Source organism: Microtus pennsylvanicus, chromosome 3, assembly GCF_037038515.1.
Source record: "Microtus pennsylvanicus isolate mMicPen1 chromosome 3, mMicPen1.hap1, whole genome shotgun sequence".
NCBI lineage: Eukaryota > Metazoa > Chordata > Mammalia > Rodentia > Cricetidae > Microtus > Microtus pennsylvanicus.
This window is the reverse complement of record NC_134581.1, coordinates 16,567,926-16,587,231: the sequence shown is the minus strand read 5'-3', so window position 1 is coordinate 16,587,231 and position 19,306 is coordinate 16,567,926. Positions and strand designations below refer to the sequence as shown.

General features: G+C 38.2%; 1 protein-coding gene across 5 annotated transcripts in view; it reads right to left on the bottom strand.

Annotated features, from left to right (window-relative positions):
* Dock3 (dedicator of cytokinesis 3) overlaps positions 1–19,306 on the bottom strand; it is a 364,288-nt gene that overhangs the window by 176,035 nt on the left and 168,947 nt on the right. For all 5 annotated transcript variants that reach the window (XM_075964736.1, XM_075964739.1, XM_075964737.1 and 2 more), the window contains exons 6-7: positions 13,644–13,792; positions 1,053–1,137 (exon numbers count right to left, since the gene is read on the bottom strand). In XM_075964736.1, the coding sequence (XP_075820851.1) occupies positions 1,053–1,137; positions 13,644–13,792 (234 nt within the window). The remainder of the gene's footprint in view (positions 1–1,052; positions 1,138–13,643; positions 13,793–19,306) is intronic.

Below are 19,306 nucleotides of genomic sequence, written 5' to 3'. Positions count from 1 at the left end.
GACAAACACAGTATGTACTCACTCATAAATGAATATTAGATGTAAAGCAAAGGACAACCAGGCTACAATCCACAGTCCCAGAGAAGCTGAGGAACAAGGAAGACCCTAAAAGGAACACATGGATTGCCCTAGGAGGGGAAATACATAAGGTCACCTGGATAAACTGGGAGAAGGGTAGAGGGAGAGGGTGGAAGATGAAAACATAAGGGAACTGGATGGAGTTGGGGGAGGGACAGAGAAGGAGAACAATGAAAGAGATATCATGATAGAGGGAGCCATTATGGGGTTAGGGAGAAACCTGGTACCTGGGAAACTCCCAGGAATTCACAAGGAAGACCCCAGCTAAGACTCCTAGCAATAGTGGAGAGGGTGCCTGAACTGGCCTTCCCCTGTAAACAGATTGATGACTAACCTAATTATCATCGTAGAACCTTTTTCCAAAACTGATGGATGCAGATGCAGAGATCCACAGCCAAGCACTGGGCCAGCCCCAGGGGTCCAGTTGAGGAGAGGGAAGAGGAATTACATGAGCGAGGGTAGGGAGGTCAAGATCATGCTGGGGAAACCCACAGAGACAGGTGACCTGAGCTTCTGGGAACTCATGATCTTCTGGACTGATAGCTGGGGAGCCTGCATGAGATCAAACTAGGTCCTATGCATGTGTGTGACAGTTGTGTGGCTTGGTCTGTATGTGAGGCCCCTGGCAGCGAGACCAGGATCTATCCCTGGTGCATGAGCTGATTTTTTGGAACCCATTCCCTATCGTGGGATGCCTTGCTCAGCCTTGATGCAGCAGGGAGGGGCTTAGTCCTGCCTCAACTGGATGTGCCAGGCTTTGTTGACTCCTCAGGGGCCTTACCCTCTCTGAAAGATGGGTAGGGGGGTGGGGTGGGGAGGAAGTAGGGGGTAGGAAAAGAGGAGGGAGGGAGAGGAACCAAGGGAGGGGGTAACTGTGGCTGGTATGTAAAATGAATAAAAAAAATTAAAATGTTTTAAAAACAAAGGAAAAAATAGCTGTAAGGAACAATCCATCCCTTGTTAAGACTTCTTACCATTTTATAGAGATCCGAGACACTAATCTGGTCTGAGTCCACTACTTCAAAGTCCTTTCGAGGCACCAAATCCAGGCCCAAATGCCTAATAAAGAGAAAGACCACACTCAGTTGCAAATGCTCAGATTACTCATCTCTCTATGTGGAACTGAAAACCTATGTCTTTCATGCTTCAAGCACTGCCCTAGAAGGGACATGCTTTTATCTAGCAACATCTAACTGTGTTCACTTAGGGGCAAATGAATGAAGCTAGGGATTTTAAGACAATTCCAGTTACTAAGCAGTTCTACTGGTAATTACAAAAAGCTTCCATTTAATATGGCTATAATAATACTTAATTTCATTAAGAATACTTTTTATTAGACAAATAAGCCATTTTTATTTCTATATTTCTCACACCATACTAGTATATTCAAGGTTCAATTTTGCATTATTTTCATTACAATGAAAAAAATCAACACATAAAAATCATGTCCCAGCACCTAGCATGGTGGTGCACACCTTTAATCCCAGCACATAAAGGCAGAATCAGGAAGACTTCTGTGAGTTCAAAGCCAGTTCCAAGACAGCCAGAACTATACAGTGAGATTCTGTCGCAACAAAACAAAACAAAAATCACATCCTAGAAAGGATGATCCCAACTAAGACTTAGCAATGGTGGAGAGGGCACCTGAACTAGCCATCTACTGTAAGCAGATTGGTGACTTCCCTAATTGCCACCAGAGATACTTTATCCAGTAACTGATGGAAGCAGAGGCAGAGATCCACAGACAAGCACTGCACTGAGAGGAGAGGAGGGAGGGAAATTAGTTGGTATATAAAATAAATGAAAAATAATGTTATTTAAAAAAATGTGTTTTAGTTTACCTGTATATTGTTTCCAATTTAATACTAACATTGGTAAATCTTAAGATATATAAGCTATAATATCTTTAACATTAGATAGAGGTTTAAGAAATACTACTACTTGAGCAACAGAATTTAGAAGATATGATTTTGGATGGGGGGGAAAAAGAAGTGATGTGTTGTAGGAGGCTGTTTGTTTGTTCCTGGCTGCTCAGCCCTGAAATAACCACACATAAACTGTATTAATTAAATCACTGCTTGACCCATTAACTTCTTGTTGACTAACTCTTACATATTAATTAACCCATTTCTATTAATCTGTGTATCGCCACATGGCTGTGGCTTACTGGGTGAAGTTCCAGCATCTGTCTCTGGCGGTGCTACATGGCTTCTTCTGACTCTGCCTTCTTTCTCCCAGCATTCAGCTTAGTTTTCCCACCTACCTCTGTTCTGTCCTGCTTTAGGCCCAAAATCAGTTTCTTTATTAATCAATGGTAATCACAGCAGCATATATAGGGGAATCCCACAGTGATGGTAATTTTCAGTTGATTGTGTGGTAGCATTAGGCAGTGGGAAGAACTCTCTAAATTTTTGGGTTCACTTATCTAACACAATTTATAGTCAGTTTGATAGTCCCCTTCTTACTAGCTCTAAACCTGAAGATCAGTGAAGTTAGAGGCTTGTGGGCCTATGAAATGGACTGTGATACTAGACTGGGGAAGATCATATATGAATTTCTTTCTAAAGAAGAGAGCTTACTTATCAGGGTTTCAGAGATAGTTCACTTGACCTCAACAAGGTTATGAATTACTATGTCTGGCAAAAGTATTCCATGAGACTTTTCAAAATAAACAACAACTACTCTAGCTAAGCTATAAACCTTTTCATAAAATGTTAGCAAAATTAATTCTGTAAGCTTGTTCAGTACACAAACCCCTACTCATTTAAAATAACATGAGTTATGCATTCAAAATGTAGGCTTATTTTACCAATAATACATAATTTATTTGTGCTGTTTGTTTGCTTTTGTCAACTTGACACAAGTTAGAGTCATTTGGGAAGAGGGAACCTCACTGAGAAAAGGTCTCCATTAAATTGGCCTGTGAGCTAGTCTGTTGGACATTTTCTTGATTAAAATTGATGTGGGAGAGCCTACCTACTGTGGACAGTATCACCCCTGGGCAGGTGCTACTGGGTTTTATAGGAGGGCAGGTTGGGCAGGCCATGAAAAGCAACCCTGTAAGCAGTGTTTTTCCCTGATCTCTGCTTTATATCTCGCCTAGAGTTCAAATCTTTACTCCCCTTCAGGATGAACTATAAGCTGAAAGAGGAAATGAACACTTTCTTCCCCAAGTTGCTTTTGATCTTGTGATTTTTATCATGGCATCAGAAAACAAACTAAGGTAAGCTTGTTCATAGCAAAGTATCTGATCTAAAAGTATCAAATTACAAGATGATAGTAAAGTAAAAATGGAAAATCAAAACTATGAGGAAGATAGAAGCAAGCATATTAACAGCATGTTAAAAGCAAGCACTAACAGCAAAATGATTACTATAATTTAGAATGAAAAGAGCACGCCAGTATTTATGTTAGAAAACTAGAGTTATAAAATTATCTTTAAAAATATTTTCCAAGTCATTTATATTTTCTAAAAAAAAAACAAAACAGACATACATGAAAGCAGATTGGTCCGTGTCTATAAATCCTAGTACTCACTGAGGCAATAAGATAAATGAGTTGTAAGTTAGCCTAGGTTACATAATAAGATATGTATCCATAGCCGGGTGATGGTGGCGCACGCCATTAATCCCAGCACTCGGGAGGCAGAGGCAGGCGGATCTCTGTGAGTTCGAGACCAGTGTGGTCCACAGAGCTAGTTCCAGGACAGGCTCCAAAGCCACAGAGAAACCCTGTCTAGAAAAAAACCAAAAAAAAAAAAGATATGTATCCATGAGGGGAGGAGAACAAATGGAAGGGGAAGCAGGGTGGGAGAGAACAAAACATACATTTCATATATTTTCTTTAACTACTGGAAGTTTAGAGATGTACAGCTGTCTCTTGATATCTATCCAAGAGGGATTAGTACTAGAAGCCCTCAAGAATGCCCAAATACAATGATGTTCAAATCTATTACATAATAGAGTTACAATCTGTATATAATACATAAGCATATTCAATACAACTGGATATAAACACAACTTTTCCGTATACTTTGTCATCTCTACACTTGTAGTATATACAATGTAGATGCTATTTAAATAGCTGGTCTATTGTATTGTTTAGGATATAATAAGAAAATGTGTAATTTAAGAAAGGTAGAGAAAGAGAGACTGCCCGACTCTTGAAGAACTGCTGCTGACTCTACCTTAACCACTGAAGAACCTGAGAAGTCACTGATACTCTGCTGCCTTTATATGTCCTAAAAGGAAAAAAAAAGACTGTATCTTTAAATCTTTAATCAGAAATCCTAGCTTAAAATCTACTAAGGGGAAATTTATTGAGTGACACATTTTTGTGTATTCCAAACCAAACTACTGCTTATGGCACTTACTCTAACCACAATAAATAAAGGACATAAAGTAAATCAGAGAGAGAAATATGAAGGAATTGTCATAGGTAAAAATCTTATAGTGGAGGTATAAAAGAGGGGGGAGGGGAAAAATTAGTGAGATTAAGAAAGAAGAAAAGGCAGAGTATAATGGCAGGTATGCACAAACCTAGCACTCGGGATACCAAGGTAGAATAATTATAAATTCAAAACCAGGCTAAGTGAGACTTAATATAAGACAGAACAATAGCTAGAATTATACATTACAAGTAATTCATTTAAAAATTTTTGACTTTGCAGTAAAAATACCAATTTCATTTAACAAAATAATGTACAGAAACATTTGTTTTTAAGAAAGAGTTTCACTGTGTAAAAGCCTTGGCTGTTCTGGAATTTACTCTGTAGACCAGGCTGACCTCAAACTCACAGAAATCCACCTGCTTCTGCCTCACAAGTACTGAGATTAAAGCCATGCACCACCACATAATTTTAATTCAACAAAAGTTTAAAAATACTTTTAATGTTATTCAAATCTGAACTTGCCACCTAAAGAATGCAACACATAAAATTCTATAATTTTTAAAAGAGTGTATGTCATTAAGACACACTCAGGGTTAATCATGCCATTCTGATTGTCCACAGGTATCATAGCTGAATAGGATGGTTGGATACTTCCTTCCTCTGGAAGTTCAATGCAAAAGACAAAACCTATTACAGAAAATTACAACCAATCAAAATGCAGAGTTGTGAAGCCCAGTCTCAATAGATACATTGATCAGAAAAACAAAAACAAAAACCCTCCCACACTTAGGGCTCAGGGAATACTGCAGAAGAGGGAGTAGAGGGATTCTAAGAGCCAAAGGAACAGGACATTTGCTGTGAGATTATGTCTTCTAGTAATGTCAGAAGTTACACCCATAAAATATCACAAACATGACTGCCAAACCATGAACTGACCGAGGCAAATGCTAAAGCATATGGGAGAAAGGCCACAAGACTCAACCCTATATAATGAAAAACAGGCAACAAAAGAATGCTGAGCATGGGAAGAATAATCTCCAGAAAAGGGCACGCCAATAGGTCAGGCAATACCAAATGGTCAGCTATGAAAACATACATATGAGTAACATCATACAAACTGATCAGGATGTATTTAGAATATATATGTATATTAATACACGCACATATATTTCATATATATGCATACAATGACAAGTAATGAAAAAAGGCCATGAATTTGAAAGACAGCAAATAGGGATATATGAGAGGGTTTGGGATGAGGAAAGAAAAGGGAGAAATGATGTGACATAATCTCAGAAATAAAAATAAAACTTATTTTTAAATAAGCAATAAAAACTTAAAAATATTTCTCCTTTTGAGTATTTTTCTAAGGCAAAATCAGTTTACTTGTGTCAATTCTGGATTACTGCAATTTTAATTTACCTATTTTATATTTTCTACAGTGATGAAACTAAAGACAAATGCTCCTGGCAGCACCAATCTACTTCGAGAGGAAGATGGGCATCGAAGAGGATCTTTATGGAGTTTGATAGCCATTTGGGCAAGAAACTGCTCTTGCCTGGACTGTTGCATAAACTGGACACAAAGAACCCGCAGAGAGAGGACTGCTGAACTTGCCTAAAGGTGAGATGGTCTTTCGGGGTTCCTGACTCATGAAAGAGTCTGCGAGACATTCTGCAGGACACAGCAGATAGTGACTAAACTGTCTTTGGAATTTCCTGCTTGATGAAAATGTCTGCTGGATACTATGGGCCTGAAGGCTAAAGATGGATGCCCCAACAGTACAAAAGAACTTTGGGTGACTGTCCAGGCAACGAGATGTCTTTGTCATTTCTAGAGTTTGAAGTTTCTTAGTTCTTGTTTACTTAGGTAATATTGTATCCTTCTGGAGTCTTTGATGGAGTTGAAGAATGGATAGGTAGTTATAGTTTTCCATTGTTATGATAAAAGATAAAATAGATATAAATATTGTAACTGTAATTCTTGCTTGATAACTGTTTTGTTATATGTAATTTTGCTATGTTAAAGTTAAAGCCTTCCTTTTTTGTTTAAACAGAAAAAGGGGAAGTGATGTGCGAGTGCCATATATCAATCTGTTGATTTCATTGGTTAAGCAATAAAGAAACTGCTTGGTCTCATAGGTTAAAACATAGGTGGGAGGAGTAAACAGAATAGACTGCTGGGAGGAAGAGGAAGTGAGCTCAGAGATGCCATGCTCCGCTCTCTGAGGCAGATGTGATGAACCTCCGACCCAGGATGGACGTAGGCTAGAATCTCCCTGGTAAGCCACCTTGTGGGCTACAGCAGATTACTAGAAATGGGCTAGTCCAGGTGCGAGAGTTAGCCTAGAAGAGGCTAGACAGAAATGGGCCAAGCAGTGTTTAAAAGAATACAGTTTCCGTGTAATTATTTCGGGTAAAGCTAGCCGTGCGGGCGGCCGGGTGCTGGGTATGTAGCCCGCCGCTCCTAATACAACACTTATTTTTAAATAAGCAATAAAAACTTTGAAAAATATTTCTCCTTTTGAGTATTTTTCTAAGGCAAAATCAGTTTACTTGTGTCAATTCTGGATTACTGCAATTTTAATTTACCTATTTTATATTTTCTACAGTGATGAAACTAAAGGCATTGAAAAAAGTGTTTATGGAAGGTATTGAAAAATTAATAAATTGAAATTAATTAATAGGTGTATTATTTTTAACTCTTTACACTGAATATAATTATTGGATTTATTCTTTATATAGGATACTTTAGAAGGGAGAATGAACAGTTCACTTGAACACAATTTGTATTACACACTTCCTATATCATAGATCCTAAAAATATAAAAACACAATACTGTTGGACATGGTGGCACACACCTTTAATCACAGTCCTTGAGAGCTTGAAGCAGGTGACCTCAAAGCCTGCATAGTGAAAGCCTGTCTAGAAATAAGTTCTGCATTTATTTTAAAATTTAAGAAAAGAACATAGGATGAGAGAGGAGAGAAGGATAGGAAGGAAAGAAGGAGAGGCAATACTAGGAGAAAAATAAAATAAAAACCAAACAATATCTAAACTACAAACACTGGTAACAAGTAACCGAATTTTAAGACTACCACAAACAGGTACAGTCCTCTAAAAGTATGGGTTTTAGGAGTTATCCTAGGTACAAATGCCAGTTCCAGCACTTACTACATGATAGAACACTAAGGAAACCGCTTCTTGGTCATAATTGCCTTACCAGGTAAGACAGCTTTTGTCTTGGAAGGTCATAGGAGTATTTCATTACAGTAAGTGTTAACAATGGGTCCCCGCACTTGCCAAGGTGCTGCATGACATATATTATCAATAGCTATTATTAATAGCTTATGAATTGATTCTAAAACAACAAGTTATAATATGTCAGAGCTTATAGGAAAGGCATTAGAGTTTAGCATATAACTAAAAATTACGTGAAATAAAACATTAAAATGTCCTCATCAGATACTGACAGTGCTCTACTAAATATGCTATGTGCCAATGTTCTATGACACTTAGATAACAATAGAACACAAAGTATGGAAACATGCTGGTATACACAAGAATGATGGATATAGTTTTCTGACTCAACTTTGGGATGGAATAATCTCGTTTATATAACTTAATGGCAAAAAACACCTTAACAATAAATCATCTCTTCTTTTTAAATATTAAGGAATAATTAAAGTTCAAGCAAGAACTAGAGGGAACAGTTCTTCAATTTCTGAGCAAACATTTTAGATTTTACTATTTGCTTGTTTAAATAGAGATCCCCCAAATCAATGAAATAATTACTAATGATATTTTGCTCTACTGACAGATTAGTGCCTAGACCAATTGTCATCAGAGATGTTTCATCCAGCAACTGATAGAATCAGATGCAGAGACTCACAGTCAAACAGTAAGCGGAGCTCAGGGAACCCAGTAGAAGAAGAGAAGGAAGGATTGTAGGAGCCAAAGGGGTTATAGATAGATTGTAGGAGCCAGAGGGGTCACAGATAGATTGTAGGAGCCAGAGGGGTCACGGATAGATTGTAGGAGCCAGGGGTTCACGGATAGATTGTAGGAGACAGAGGGGTCACGGATAGATTGTAGGAGCCAGAGGGGTCATAGATAGATTGTAGGAGCCAGAGGGGTCACGGATAGATTGTAAGAGACAGAGGGGTCACAGGTAGATTGTAGGAGCCAGAGGGTTCAAGGATACCAGGAGAGTATAGCCCATAGAATCAACTAAGCAAGGCTCGTATGGGCTCACATCAACTGAAGCAGCAATCATGAAGGCTACATGGGTCTCTGCTGGGTCCTCTGCATATACATTGTGGTTGTCTAGCTTGAGAATGTTTTGGGACTCCTAACAGTGTAGCTGGCATTTTCTTTGGGCCACCAACTAGTTCCCAAATAAAGACATGGAGACTTCTTTTTAATTATAAATGCTCAGCCTTATCTTATGCCTGTCTCACTAGCTCTTTTAACTTAATATAACCTGTTTCTATTTATCTACATTTTCCCTCAGAGCTTTAAACCTTTCTTTCATTCTGTATGTTCTACGTTTCTGCTTCCTCTGTGTGTCTGACTGTCTGGCCCCTGGCATCTTCCTGGCATCCCCCTTTCTTTCTTCCCAGAGCATAAATTCCTCCTCCTATTAACTCTTCCTACCCAGAAGTTCTGCCTATACTTCCTCCCTTGCTATTGACCGTTCAGCTTTTTATTAGACCAACCAGGTGCCTTATGTAGACAAGGTAAAACAGTAACACATCTTTACATAATTAAACAAATGGAACACATCTTTACATAGTTAAACAAATATTCTGCAACATAAACAAATGCAACTTATCTTGCAAAGTCAAATAAATATTCCACAACATAACAGTGGGAGTGGGGGCATCTCTTACTCTTTTGCCTGCTCTTGGAACCCTTTTCCTCCTACTGGGTTGCCTTGTCAAAACCCTGATATGAGGTTTGTACCTAGTCATATTACATTTTGTTATACTGTGTTCAGTTGATATCCCTGTGAGGCCTCTTATCTTCTGAAGGGAAATGGATGAGTAGTGAAGGGGGAAGGGATGGAGATTGGGAAGAGCAGAGGGAGGGGAGGCTGTGGTCAGGATGTATTGTATGAATGAAGAATAAATAAAGCAACAACAAAGTAGAAACAGAACTATGAAATTTTCATTTAGGTTTCTACTTTATTTTCTATTGGGAAAAAGAAGAAAACTGGAAGAAAGAAGGGGTGCATGAAGAAGGAAGATGGAGAACAAGGAAAGAAGGGAAAGAAATGGAACTGTAGGTAGTGATATTTTGTTTGTTTTAACAAATAAAGTTTGTCTGAAAATCAGAGTGCCGAGTTAAGCCACTAGAAGGCAGGGAGTGGAGGCACACACCTTTAATTCCAGGACTCCCAGACAGAGGCAGAGGGATCTCTGTTAGTTCAAGGCCACCCTGGGCTACACAAGATAGAATCTATCTAAAAGAGAAACAGAGCTAACACAAAGGTGATCCCAACACTTTGGGATCCCAGCCCTTGGCAGGGTGGAGACAGGACTGATATGGCTGGATGGAGAGGGGACTATAAAGCAGAAGGAGACAAGAGCTCTGCAGTCTGAAGTTTGGTGGAGACCAGTCTGGAGAGATGCAATCTGAGGACAGAATCGCCCCTTTGGTCTGAGCACTAGTAGAGGTAAAAGAACTTTCTAGTGACTGGTCTCTCCGCTTCTTTGATCTTCAGCATTATTCCCTGACATTAATATCTGACTCTGGGTTTTTATTATTAAGACCACCTAGAATTCATGCTATAATTATGTTTCCTTTTTGATTTATTTAAAATTGACATATTACCCTCCTATATGAACATACTTCTCTGAGGAAAAGTTAAAAAGATGAAATCGTTTGACAGCTACTGAAAGGTATTTCCAGTGTACTTAGTTTTCTTAAAAAATAATTTGTACTTGTTTCTAAGACATCATTTTAAAATTATTCTCATTAATATTATAAAATATGATTGGTTTGTTTCCTAAGTTTTGCAGTAAAATGATGACTGATATTTATCTACTGGTTTTATGGTTGTAGTTAATTTGCAACATAATAAATTGTATAACTATTAGTGGCATCAATTTATGTTCATTTATTATTATTGATATTTTGTTTGTTTGTTTTTGTTTTTGAAGCAGGGTCTTTCTCTTTAGTTCTGGCTGTCCTGGAACTCACTCTATAGACCAGGCTGATCTCAGACTCAAAGAGATCCTTCTGTCTCTTCCTCCAGTGTACTAGGATTGAAGTTGTACACCACTACTCTTGGCTACTGCTATTGATTCTTAAAGAAAATGCAATATATAATGTAATTTATAATATAATTAGTGTTTGGGACTGAAGAGGCAAAATCATTACTTATACTGTAATTTCATGTATTTTACTTAGTTTTTTATTGTTTTAAGTCATTAATTTAGAGAACACTATTGATCATTGTACTTGAATTCATGTATACTATAGCATATAACTAGTTTAGTTTAGTTTATAACGAAGATTACAATGTACAGTTGCAAAACTAGCCAGGATAGTATCCTGTCCTTTCAGAAAAACTACAACCAATTTAAATTGTGTTTCTCTTATTATTAGTAATAACAATTATCACTCTCAGATCCATTCAGAACTTATTAGAGTTCGTATTTCCTGATTTACTCTTTTTTTGTTTGTTTGCTTTTCAAGACAGGGTTTCTCTCTGTGGCTCGGGGTGTTCTGGAACTCTCTCTATAGACCAAGCAGGCTGGCCTTGTACTCACAGAGATCCATCTGCTCATGCCCCGCCTCCCAAGTGCTAGAATTAAAGGTGTGTGCCGCCGCCACCACCACCCACCATTCCTGATTTACTCATATACTTTACAATTTCTTTCCTCAAGTTTCACCAAAAGAAATCAGAGAGAGCTATTCTATCTACAAATGGCTTTAACTGGTCTTGACACTATCAGTGTAACTACTTATAAATCCTGGCTAGTTTATCATTTCCCCTATGGAATCCTAAAGCAACTACTTTATTATCTTCCAGTATTTGATATTATTGATAAAATTTTTGAGGCAAGTGTAATTACTTTCTTTTCTAAGAGAAGTCGTTTTTCTATCTAAAGACCTTAATGAATTTCTCTTCATCCCTAGGATAAACAAATATGTACCTTAAAATGGACTCTTTTTAAAACTCCATTTGTAACTTTAAAATGTATGGTGAGTCCCTTCTATTGGGAGGCTGCTGATTTTGGACTCGAGGAATTTCTGTTTCTTTATAAATACTATTTCATTGTCCTTGTTCTTTTTCTAGGAATTATATCTGATCTCAAACCTCCCCAAGAATTACTCTCTAATTTATGTAGTCGCTCATCAGTTTTCCATATTTTTTGTTTTATTCTCAAGGAAATTAAACACAAAATTTATCTGAATGTTTTATTTTAGAAATCATATATTTCTATTCTACACAATGAGGCTTCTTGAATTTTAAATGCAGGGGAATTTGTTTTGTTGTTAAAGTTTGTAAATGAACTTCTATTCCTCTCAAAGGAGAAGTCGTTTCCCCCCAGGTCTAGGTATTTTTTTAATCCTGGTGTCCCTCTTCCCTGACAGATAATTTATATAAATATCAGTGAAATTAATTGTTCATTTGTATGTAAAATGCACTGGAAGAAATGTAGGAAGTTTTTGTTTCTAAATAGATAACTGGGAGACTTTCCTTTATGGTAAGAGTGGAAGACCTGGTCATGATACTACAAAATCTTTAAATGCCACAAAACATGAGGTCCCAATTCTTACTCCCATTGCCCAGTTCTCTGAGGCTGTTGGTTTCAATATTTGCTTACATAAAGGGGAAACAAGTGGCTATTAATTTTTCTCAAGTGATGATTATTCTTCATACAGACTTTCAGACTATTAGCATGACCTTTTAAGGTCCTTCTCATAATCCTGGATTCTGGGGTCTTCAGAGCAGACTTTCTCCAACATCACTAAAGTTCTCTCTGCCTATACTAACTTCTTCTGTCTAATAGCCTACTTCCTACCTTTCAGAAATAGGTTCACATATCTCATTTATTGGAGGGTACCCCTTCCCAATCATTTTCTTTTCTATCATTTCAATAATGCCTTGGTTGGGAAAAGTGAACATAAATATTTAAATATATGTATGTACATACATATATCTGAAGTATGAAACAACATGGTTGCTTCAAAGTTCAATGAACATGAACAATTACTAAATTTAGGAATAACTTTAATCTCTTTCAACTTATAATGACAAAGCCTCAATTTTTATTTAAAAAAATATTTTATATTATGTGTATGTGCATTTTGCCTGCATGTATGTCTGTGCACCATGTGCATTTATGGTGTCAAAGAAGCCATAAGTGAGCAGTAGATATCCTGGAATTGGAGTTGTAGATAGTTGTGAGTCACCATGTTAGTGCTGGTAATAGAACCTGGGTCTTCTGAAAGAGCAGCCTGTGCTCCTAACCACACAGCCAAGTCCCCAGCCCCCAAATTTTATTTTAAGGGCACAGAAAATCATCACATCCACTGCACAAATGCAGGAATCTTTCTGAATGACAAATGAGTTAAGAATACTCTGAAGTATAAATACTCATTTATAAATGATATTTATACAGATTCATTGTATGGCTAGAAAATATATTTTAAAAACACTAACAGAGATGCACACACACAGAGAATACATTTATTTGTTGTGTGTGTATGCATGGAGCTGCCCAAGCAGAAGTCAGAGAACTTCACCATGTGGATCTGGGGTTCAAACACAGGTAGAGAGGTTTAGTGTAAGTATCTTTATCTGCTGAGCCATCTTTCCTGACTCCCCCTCCTTTTCCCCTTCAGTATCAGAGAATTTTTTAAAGTATACTTTGATTAGTGAGGTTTAAAATAAAGGAGTTTATCTCCTGGAAGATAGCTCAGAGGGTAAACTCCAACCAACTCTTTAATTCTTAACAGAAATAAAATACAGGGTAAGAAAACGTCAAGACTAGAACTAGTGAACGCCCTTTGATAACTGGAAGAAACAATGATACCTATAAAAACTGTACAGAAGATATATTATCTTTGAATCATTAAAGAGAAGCTTACTCAAGTTTAAATTCTATGAGGACTGAGTTACAATAAAACTGAGAGATGTCCAAGTAATAGTCATACTTACTCATTACCCCAATCCAGTCGTACGGTGATGTGCCGCTTAACCTCCCGCACCTGATCCTGTGTCAAGTGACCAGACAGTAGCTGCCTTCGAAGGTCAATAAGTTCATTCATCACATGGCGTAGTTTGTAGAAAAGATCTACTTTGTGTTTCTGAAAGGTATTTTGATGTGGGTGAAATATAAAAGGGATATGGAAAGGGAATGAGAAGAGAAAGAAAAATAGTTAAACTATGAAAAGTGCTCATTTCCCTGAACTATAAAGGCAATGTAAGAAGAATCTTACTTAGAAACAAAGTTTTGAGTCCCTATTTTCTAAAAAATTGTGCACAATGCTATCTAACAAGGCAGTGTAACTAATCTGGATCATGGAAAAGGCACCCTCTCTATCCAACCCTGGACTACTCATCTCAAGTAAATCAAAGTTATTACACTTAATCAGAAGAGTAACTTACACAGAAGCCCAAAGCTGATTCACAATGGAAATAATAATGCACTTAGTAGCAAAGAATTCGACCATCTGGCAACACCTCTAGTTTCATCAGGAGGGATAGTCAAGTTAAAAGAAGGAAGAAGAGAATTAATTGCCCTACTTTGAAACAACTAAGGTTTCATATGAAGCCAGTCTCAGGAGTGAGATTCCTTTCTTGGATTCTAGGCCTATCTAGCTTTCTAATTAGCTTCTTTTAAAAAGTGTGGGTCCCTAGAGGAATAGATTTCTGCTCCTTTCAGCTTAATAAAGATCCTTATGCTTACAAAAGTTAAGGAGAAACATCATAATGAACTTAATTAAAGGCATTGTAGTGTTTATTACCTTGCAAGTAAAAAAAAACAAAACTAAGTATTCAAATGTGATGCTTCAAAAAATTTAGGAACTGAAGTCTTATTTCATTGAAGCAAAACCTAACTTTTGAATACTTTGATTCTATTTCTTTCAATGAAAAAATGAATTTTATGTGATTAATGAATAACTTGAGATAAAATAAGTCTATAAAGAATGTTTTTTTCTTTGGGTTCACCTTCTTATTTAGCTTCTTTAGGATATCAAATTATAGACTCAATGACCTTTATTTATGGCTAGAAACCAATTATGAGTGAGTACATCCCATGTTCCTCTTTTTGGGTCTGGCTTACCTCACTCAGGATAGTGTTTTCTATTTCCACCCATTTGCATGCAAAATTCGAGAAGTCATTGTTTTTTACTGCTGAGTAGTACTCTAATGTGCATATATTCCACATTTTCTTCATCCATTCTTCCATTAAAGGACATCTAGGTTGTTTCCAGGTTCTGGTTATTACAAATAATGCTGCTATGAACATAGTTGAACAAATGCCCTTGTCATATGATCGGGCATCTCTTGGGTATATTCCCAAGAGTGGCATTGCTGGGTCCAGGGGTAGGTTGATCCCGAATTTCCTGAGAAACCGCCACACTGATTTCCAAAGTGATTGCACAAGTTTGCATGCCCACCAGCAATGGATGAGGGTACCCCTTTCTCCACAACCTCTCCAGCAAAGGCTATCATTGGTGTGTTTGATTTTAGCCATTCTGACAGGTGTAAGATGATATCTCAAACATATAGCTATCCTCCTGGTTATGGGAAGTAGACAAGATTGCCGGGCAAAAAATTGGGATCTTGGGGGTGGGATGGGAGGGGAGTAAGGGGAGATGGGGAGAGAAAAGGGAGAAGGGGAGGATGGGGGGAATTTGAGGAAACAGGATGACTGGGATAAAGGAAGGTTGGATAGGGGAGCAGGGAAGCACATATCTTAATTAAGGCAGCCATCTTAGGGTTGGCAAGAGACTTGGACCTAGAGGGGCTCCCAGGTGCCCAGGGCGATGTCCCCAGTTAGTTCCTGGGGCAGCTGAGGATAGGGAACCTGAAATGACCCTATCCTATAGCCATACTGATGAATATCTTGCATATCACCGTAGAACCTTTATCTGGCAATGGATGGAGACAGAGACAGAGACCCACACTGGAGCACTGGACTGAGCTCCCAAGGTCCCAATGAGGAGCAGAAGGAGGGAGAACATGAGCAAAGAAGTCAGGACCACAAGGGGTGTACCCACCCACGGAGAGAGTGGGGCTGATCTATTGGGAGCTCACCAAGGCCAGCTGGACTGTGACTGAAAAAGCAGGGGATAAAACCAGACTCTCTGAATATGACGGACAATGAGGGCTGCTGAGAAGCCAAGGACAATGGCACTGGGTTTTGATCCTACTTCATATTCTGGCTTTGTGGGAGCCTAGCCAGTTTGGATGTTCACCTTCCTAGACCAGGATGGAGGGGGGAGGACTTTGGACTTTCCACAGGGCAGGGAACTCTGACTGCTCTTCAGACTGGAAAGGGAGGGGGAGAGAATGGGGGGAGGGGGAGAGGAGTGGGAGGAAGGGGAGGGAAATGGGAGGCTGGGAGGAGGCGGAAATTTTTTTCCAATAAAAAAATAATAATAATAAAAAATAATGTTTTTATGAACTGGGTTTTTGGAGTCCATTCCCTATGGTGGGATTTCTTACTCATTCTTGATGTATGAGGGAGAAGCCTGGTTCTACCTCAACTTCATATGCCTAACTTTGTTGGTACCCCAAGGGAGGCCTTGTCCCCTCTAAGGAGTGGATGTGGGGCGGGGATAGGAGGAGGTGGGGAGGATGGGAGAAACGGAGGGAGAGGGAATTGGGGCTGGTATGTAGAGTAAAAAAAAAAACAAATTTAAAGATTGATTTTAATGATCAATAAAAAAATTCCCAGATGCAAATTTTTCCCAAATATTTCTTCTCCATAAAACTTGAATCCATGGGTACAAAGGGACAACCGTATTCTCAAAGAAAGGAAAAACCCCTAATATGGGTAATGATGCAGAGAGTTGGAAATGTAATGAAATTACTGAAGTTTTTTCCTTTGATTGCTTCATTCTCAGAGAAATAAAAAGGCAAGATCATCCATGAGAATGATACAAAAGGATGCTGAGGCTCTAGAAGACATGAAACAGTTTCTCAGGGAATGGTAACCTTGAATTAGGGGAGAAAGGTAGTTTCAGTTGCTAGGTAGCTCTGAGATTTACATATGATATTTAAAAGTGGGGTTTTTTAAGGTCAAGTATAAGGAAGTGTGCTGACATCAATGCATCACATATTTGCATATGCACTATGAGTTATTATTTTTAAAGATTTATTTTTTTACTTTGAGTGTAATGGCTTTTTGTCTAAATGTGTGTCTGTGTATCACATGCAAGAATGGTGCCTACAGAGAACTGAAGAGGGCACTGAATACCCCTGGAATTGGAGTTACAAACGGTTGTAATCTGCCATGTGGGTGCTAAGAATCAAACATAGGTCTTCTGGAAAGCAGCCAGTGGTCTTAATTACTAAGTCATCTCTGCAGCCCGTGCACTAAATTTAAATGCTCGTGTCACACCGCCGTGGGTCATGCCAGAGAAACAGCGAGTTGTAGTTGAAGTTCTAGGTGTCAGCCCACCAGAAGAGAATCCTCAGATGGGCTCATCTCCTTTAGGCAAGGACACAGGACTACAAACCCCAGAATGCCTTTTGCTTCTGCTGTGCCTTTACATGGTTGCTGCAGTTTTCTTTCTCTGGTACCTAGCATGGTATGAGCGGATGCGGGGAGATCTCCACTGCCTGTGATATAATGTGTTTATCTCATGGAAACAGCCCATTCTACTGGGTAAATTTTACCTGTGGATTGTCAAGAAGATGACCCCTCCCCTAAGCTGTACTGTATAATTTAATAATAGCTTAAGCAAAGTTTTGATGACTAAAAATAAGTACAAGGATGTTTCACAGTCAGGGTCTATGAATCTCACCTAAAAAGTTGTATGATGTGGGATTCCCCTCTGCATGCTATGAATATTCATTATTGTCATTGATTAATAAAGAAGCTGCTTCTGCCTATAGCAGGGCAGAATATAGCCAGGCAGGAAGAAATATATAAAGAGAGTAGGTGGAGTCAGAAAGACGTTATGTAGCTGCAGAAAAAGGCAGATGCCATGTGGCTGCCCAAGAAGCAATAGGTAACAAACCACAAGCTCTGTGGTAAAATGCAAAATAATAGAAATGACTTGATTTAAGATCTAAGAGCTAGCTAGAAATATGCTTGAGTTGTTGGTCAACCAATGTTGTAATTAATACAGTTTTTGTGTGATTATTTGGGTCTGGGCAGCCAGGAAATGAACAAGCAGTCTCCCCTTACAGTTGCATGGATTATAGTTAAGTTAATGACTAACAATTCAGTCCCAATAGCTCAGTTAGTTTAAATCCTTTTAACATTCATGTTGGGAGATGTGTTTACATGTCTCAGAGTGCATCATAGCTGAAACAAAGCTTTGAAAATAACAAAGTTAGACTAAGATGTTTTTGTTAAACAACTTTGAGGTTAAAAAAAAACAAGAAGACAATTTAAAGTTTTAATAAGGCACAAAGTTGAAAGCAAAACTCTTTTAAGTATAGGAGGGCAACTGAGTTTTTGAAATTGATCTTGTATCCTGCCACGCCACTAAAGGTGTTTATCAGCTGTAGGGGTTCTTTGGTGGAGTTTTTGGGGTCGCTCATGTACACTATCATATCAACTGCAAATAATGAAAGTTTAACTTCTTCCTTTCCAATTCGAATTCCTTTGATCCCCTTATGTTGTCTTATTGCTATTGCTAGAACTTCAAACACTATATTGAAGAGGTATGGTGAGAGTGGACAGCCTTGTCGTGTTCCTGAGTTTAGTGGGATGGCTTTGAGTTTCTATCCATTTAATTTGATGTTAGCTGTCGGCTTACTGTAGATAGCTTTTATTATAGTTATGTATGACCCTTGTATCCCTAATCTCTCCAAGACCTTTATCATAAAGGGATGTTGAATTTTGTCTAATACTTTTTCAGCATCTAATGAAATGATCATATGGTTTTTTTTCTTTCAGTATATTTATATGGTAGATTACATTGATAGATTTTCATATGTTGAACCAGCCCTGCATCCCTGGGATGAAGCCTAAAAAAAAGAATATAAACAAAAAAAATAACCAATCACAATATACTGTGAGGTGAGGAGCGACACAGACACTGCCAGCTTTAGAATAAAACCACCTGAACTTCCTGTCTTTGCTTACTTGCTCTTCTGCTTTGCTGAGTAGTACATGCTTGTGAGCAGAAGTAAAGTTTGTCCCTATTGAATTCTTTTTCTTTGCTGCTCCGTATTTACTTCTAACAGTAGAAGTCCCCTTTTGGAACCCCCTGCCGCCATTATGCACAAGTTCTGTCTGCCACATTTCTTTTATATCTTTAGCTATAATAAACTCATTTTCTGAACCGCAAAAAAAAAAAACTCTTTTAAAGTCAGGGAACAAGAACAAAGCAGCCCAATTATTACTAGCTGACATACTCTTATTGCTAGCTTTTGTTGATGACCAAAGGTAATGAGTAATTCCTTTTACTGGGAACCAGAACCAAACAAGCAGCCTTTTCCAACAAATTGGTGCCCAACATGGGCCAACTAAATCCACTTAAAACCTGAGAGAGTTTGAAAAGTAATTCTAGACAAAAAAAAAAAAAAATACAGAGTTTAACACAGCTTCTTGCTGTTTGCTGGCAGCATGCAGCAGCTCCTTTAAGAAAGGTTTTCCTGATCCAGTTGTGGCAAAAGAAAAAAAGCCACACCAC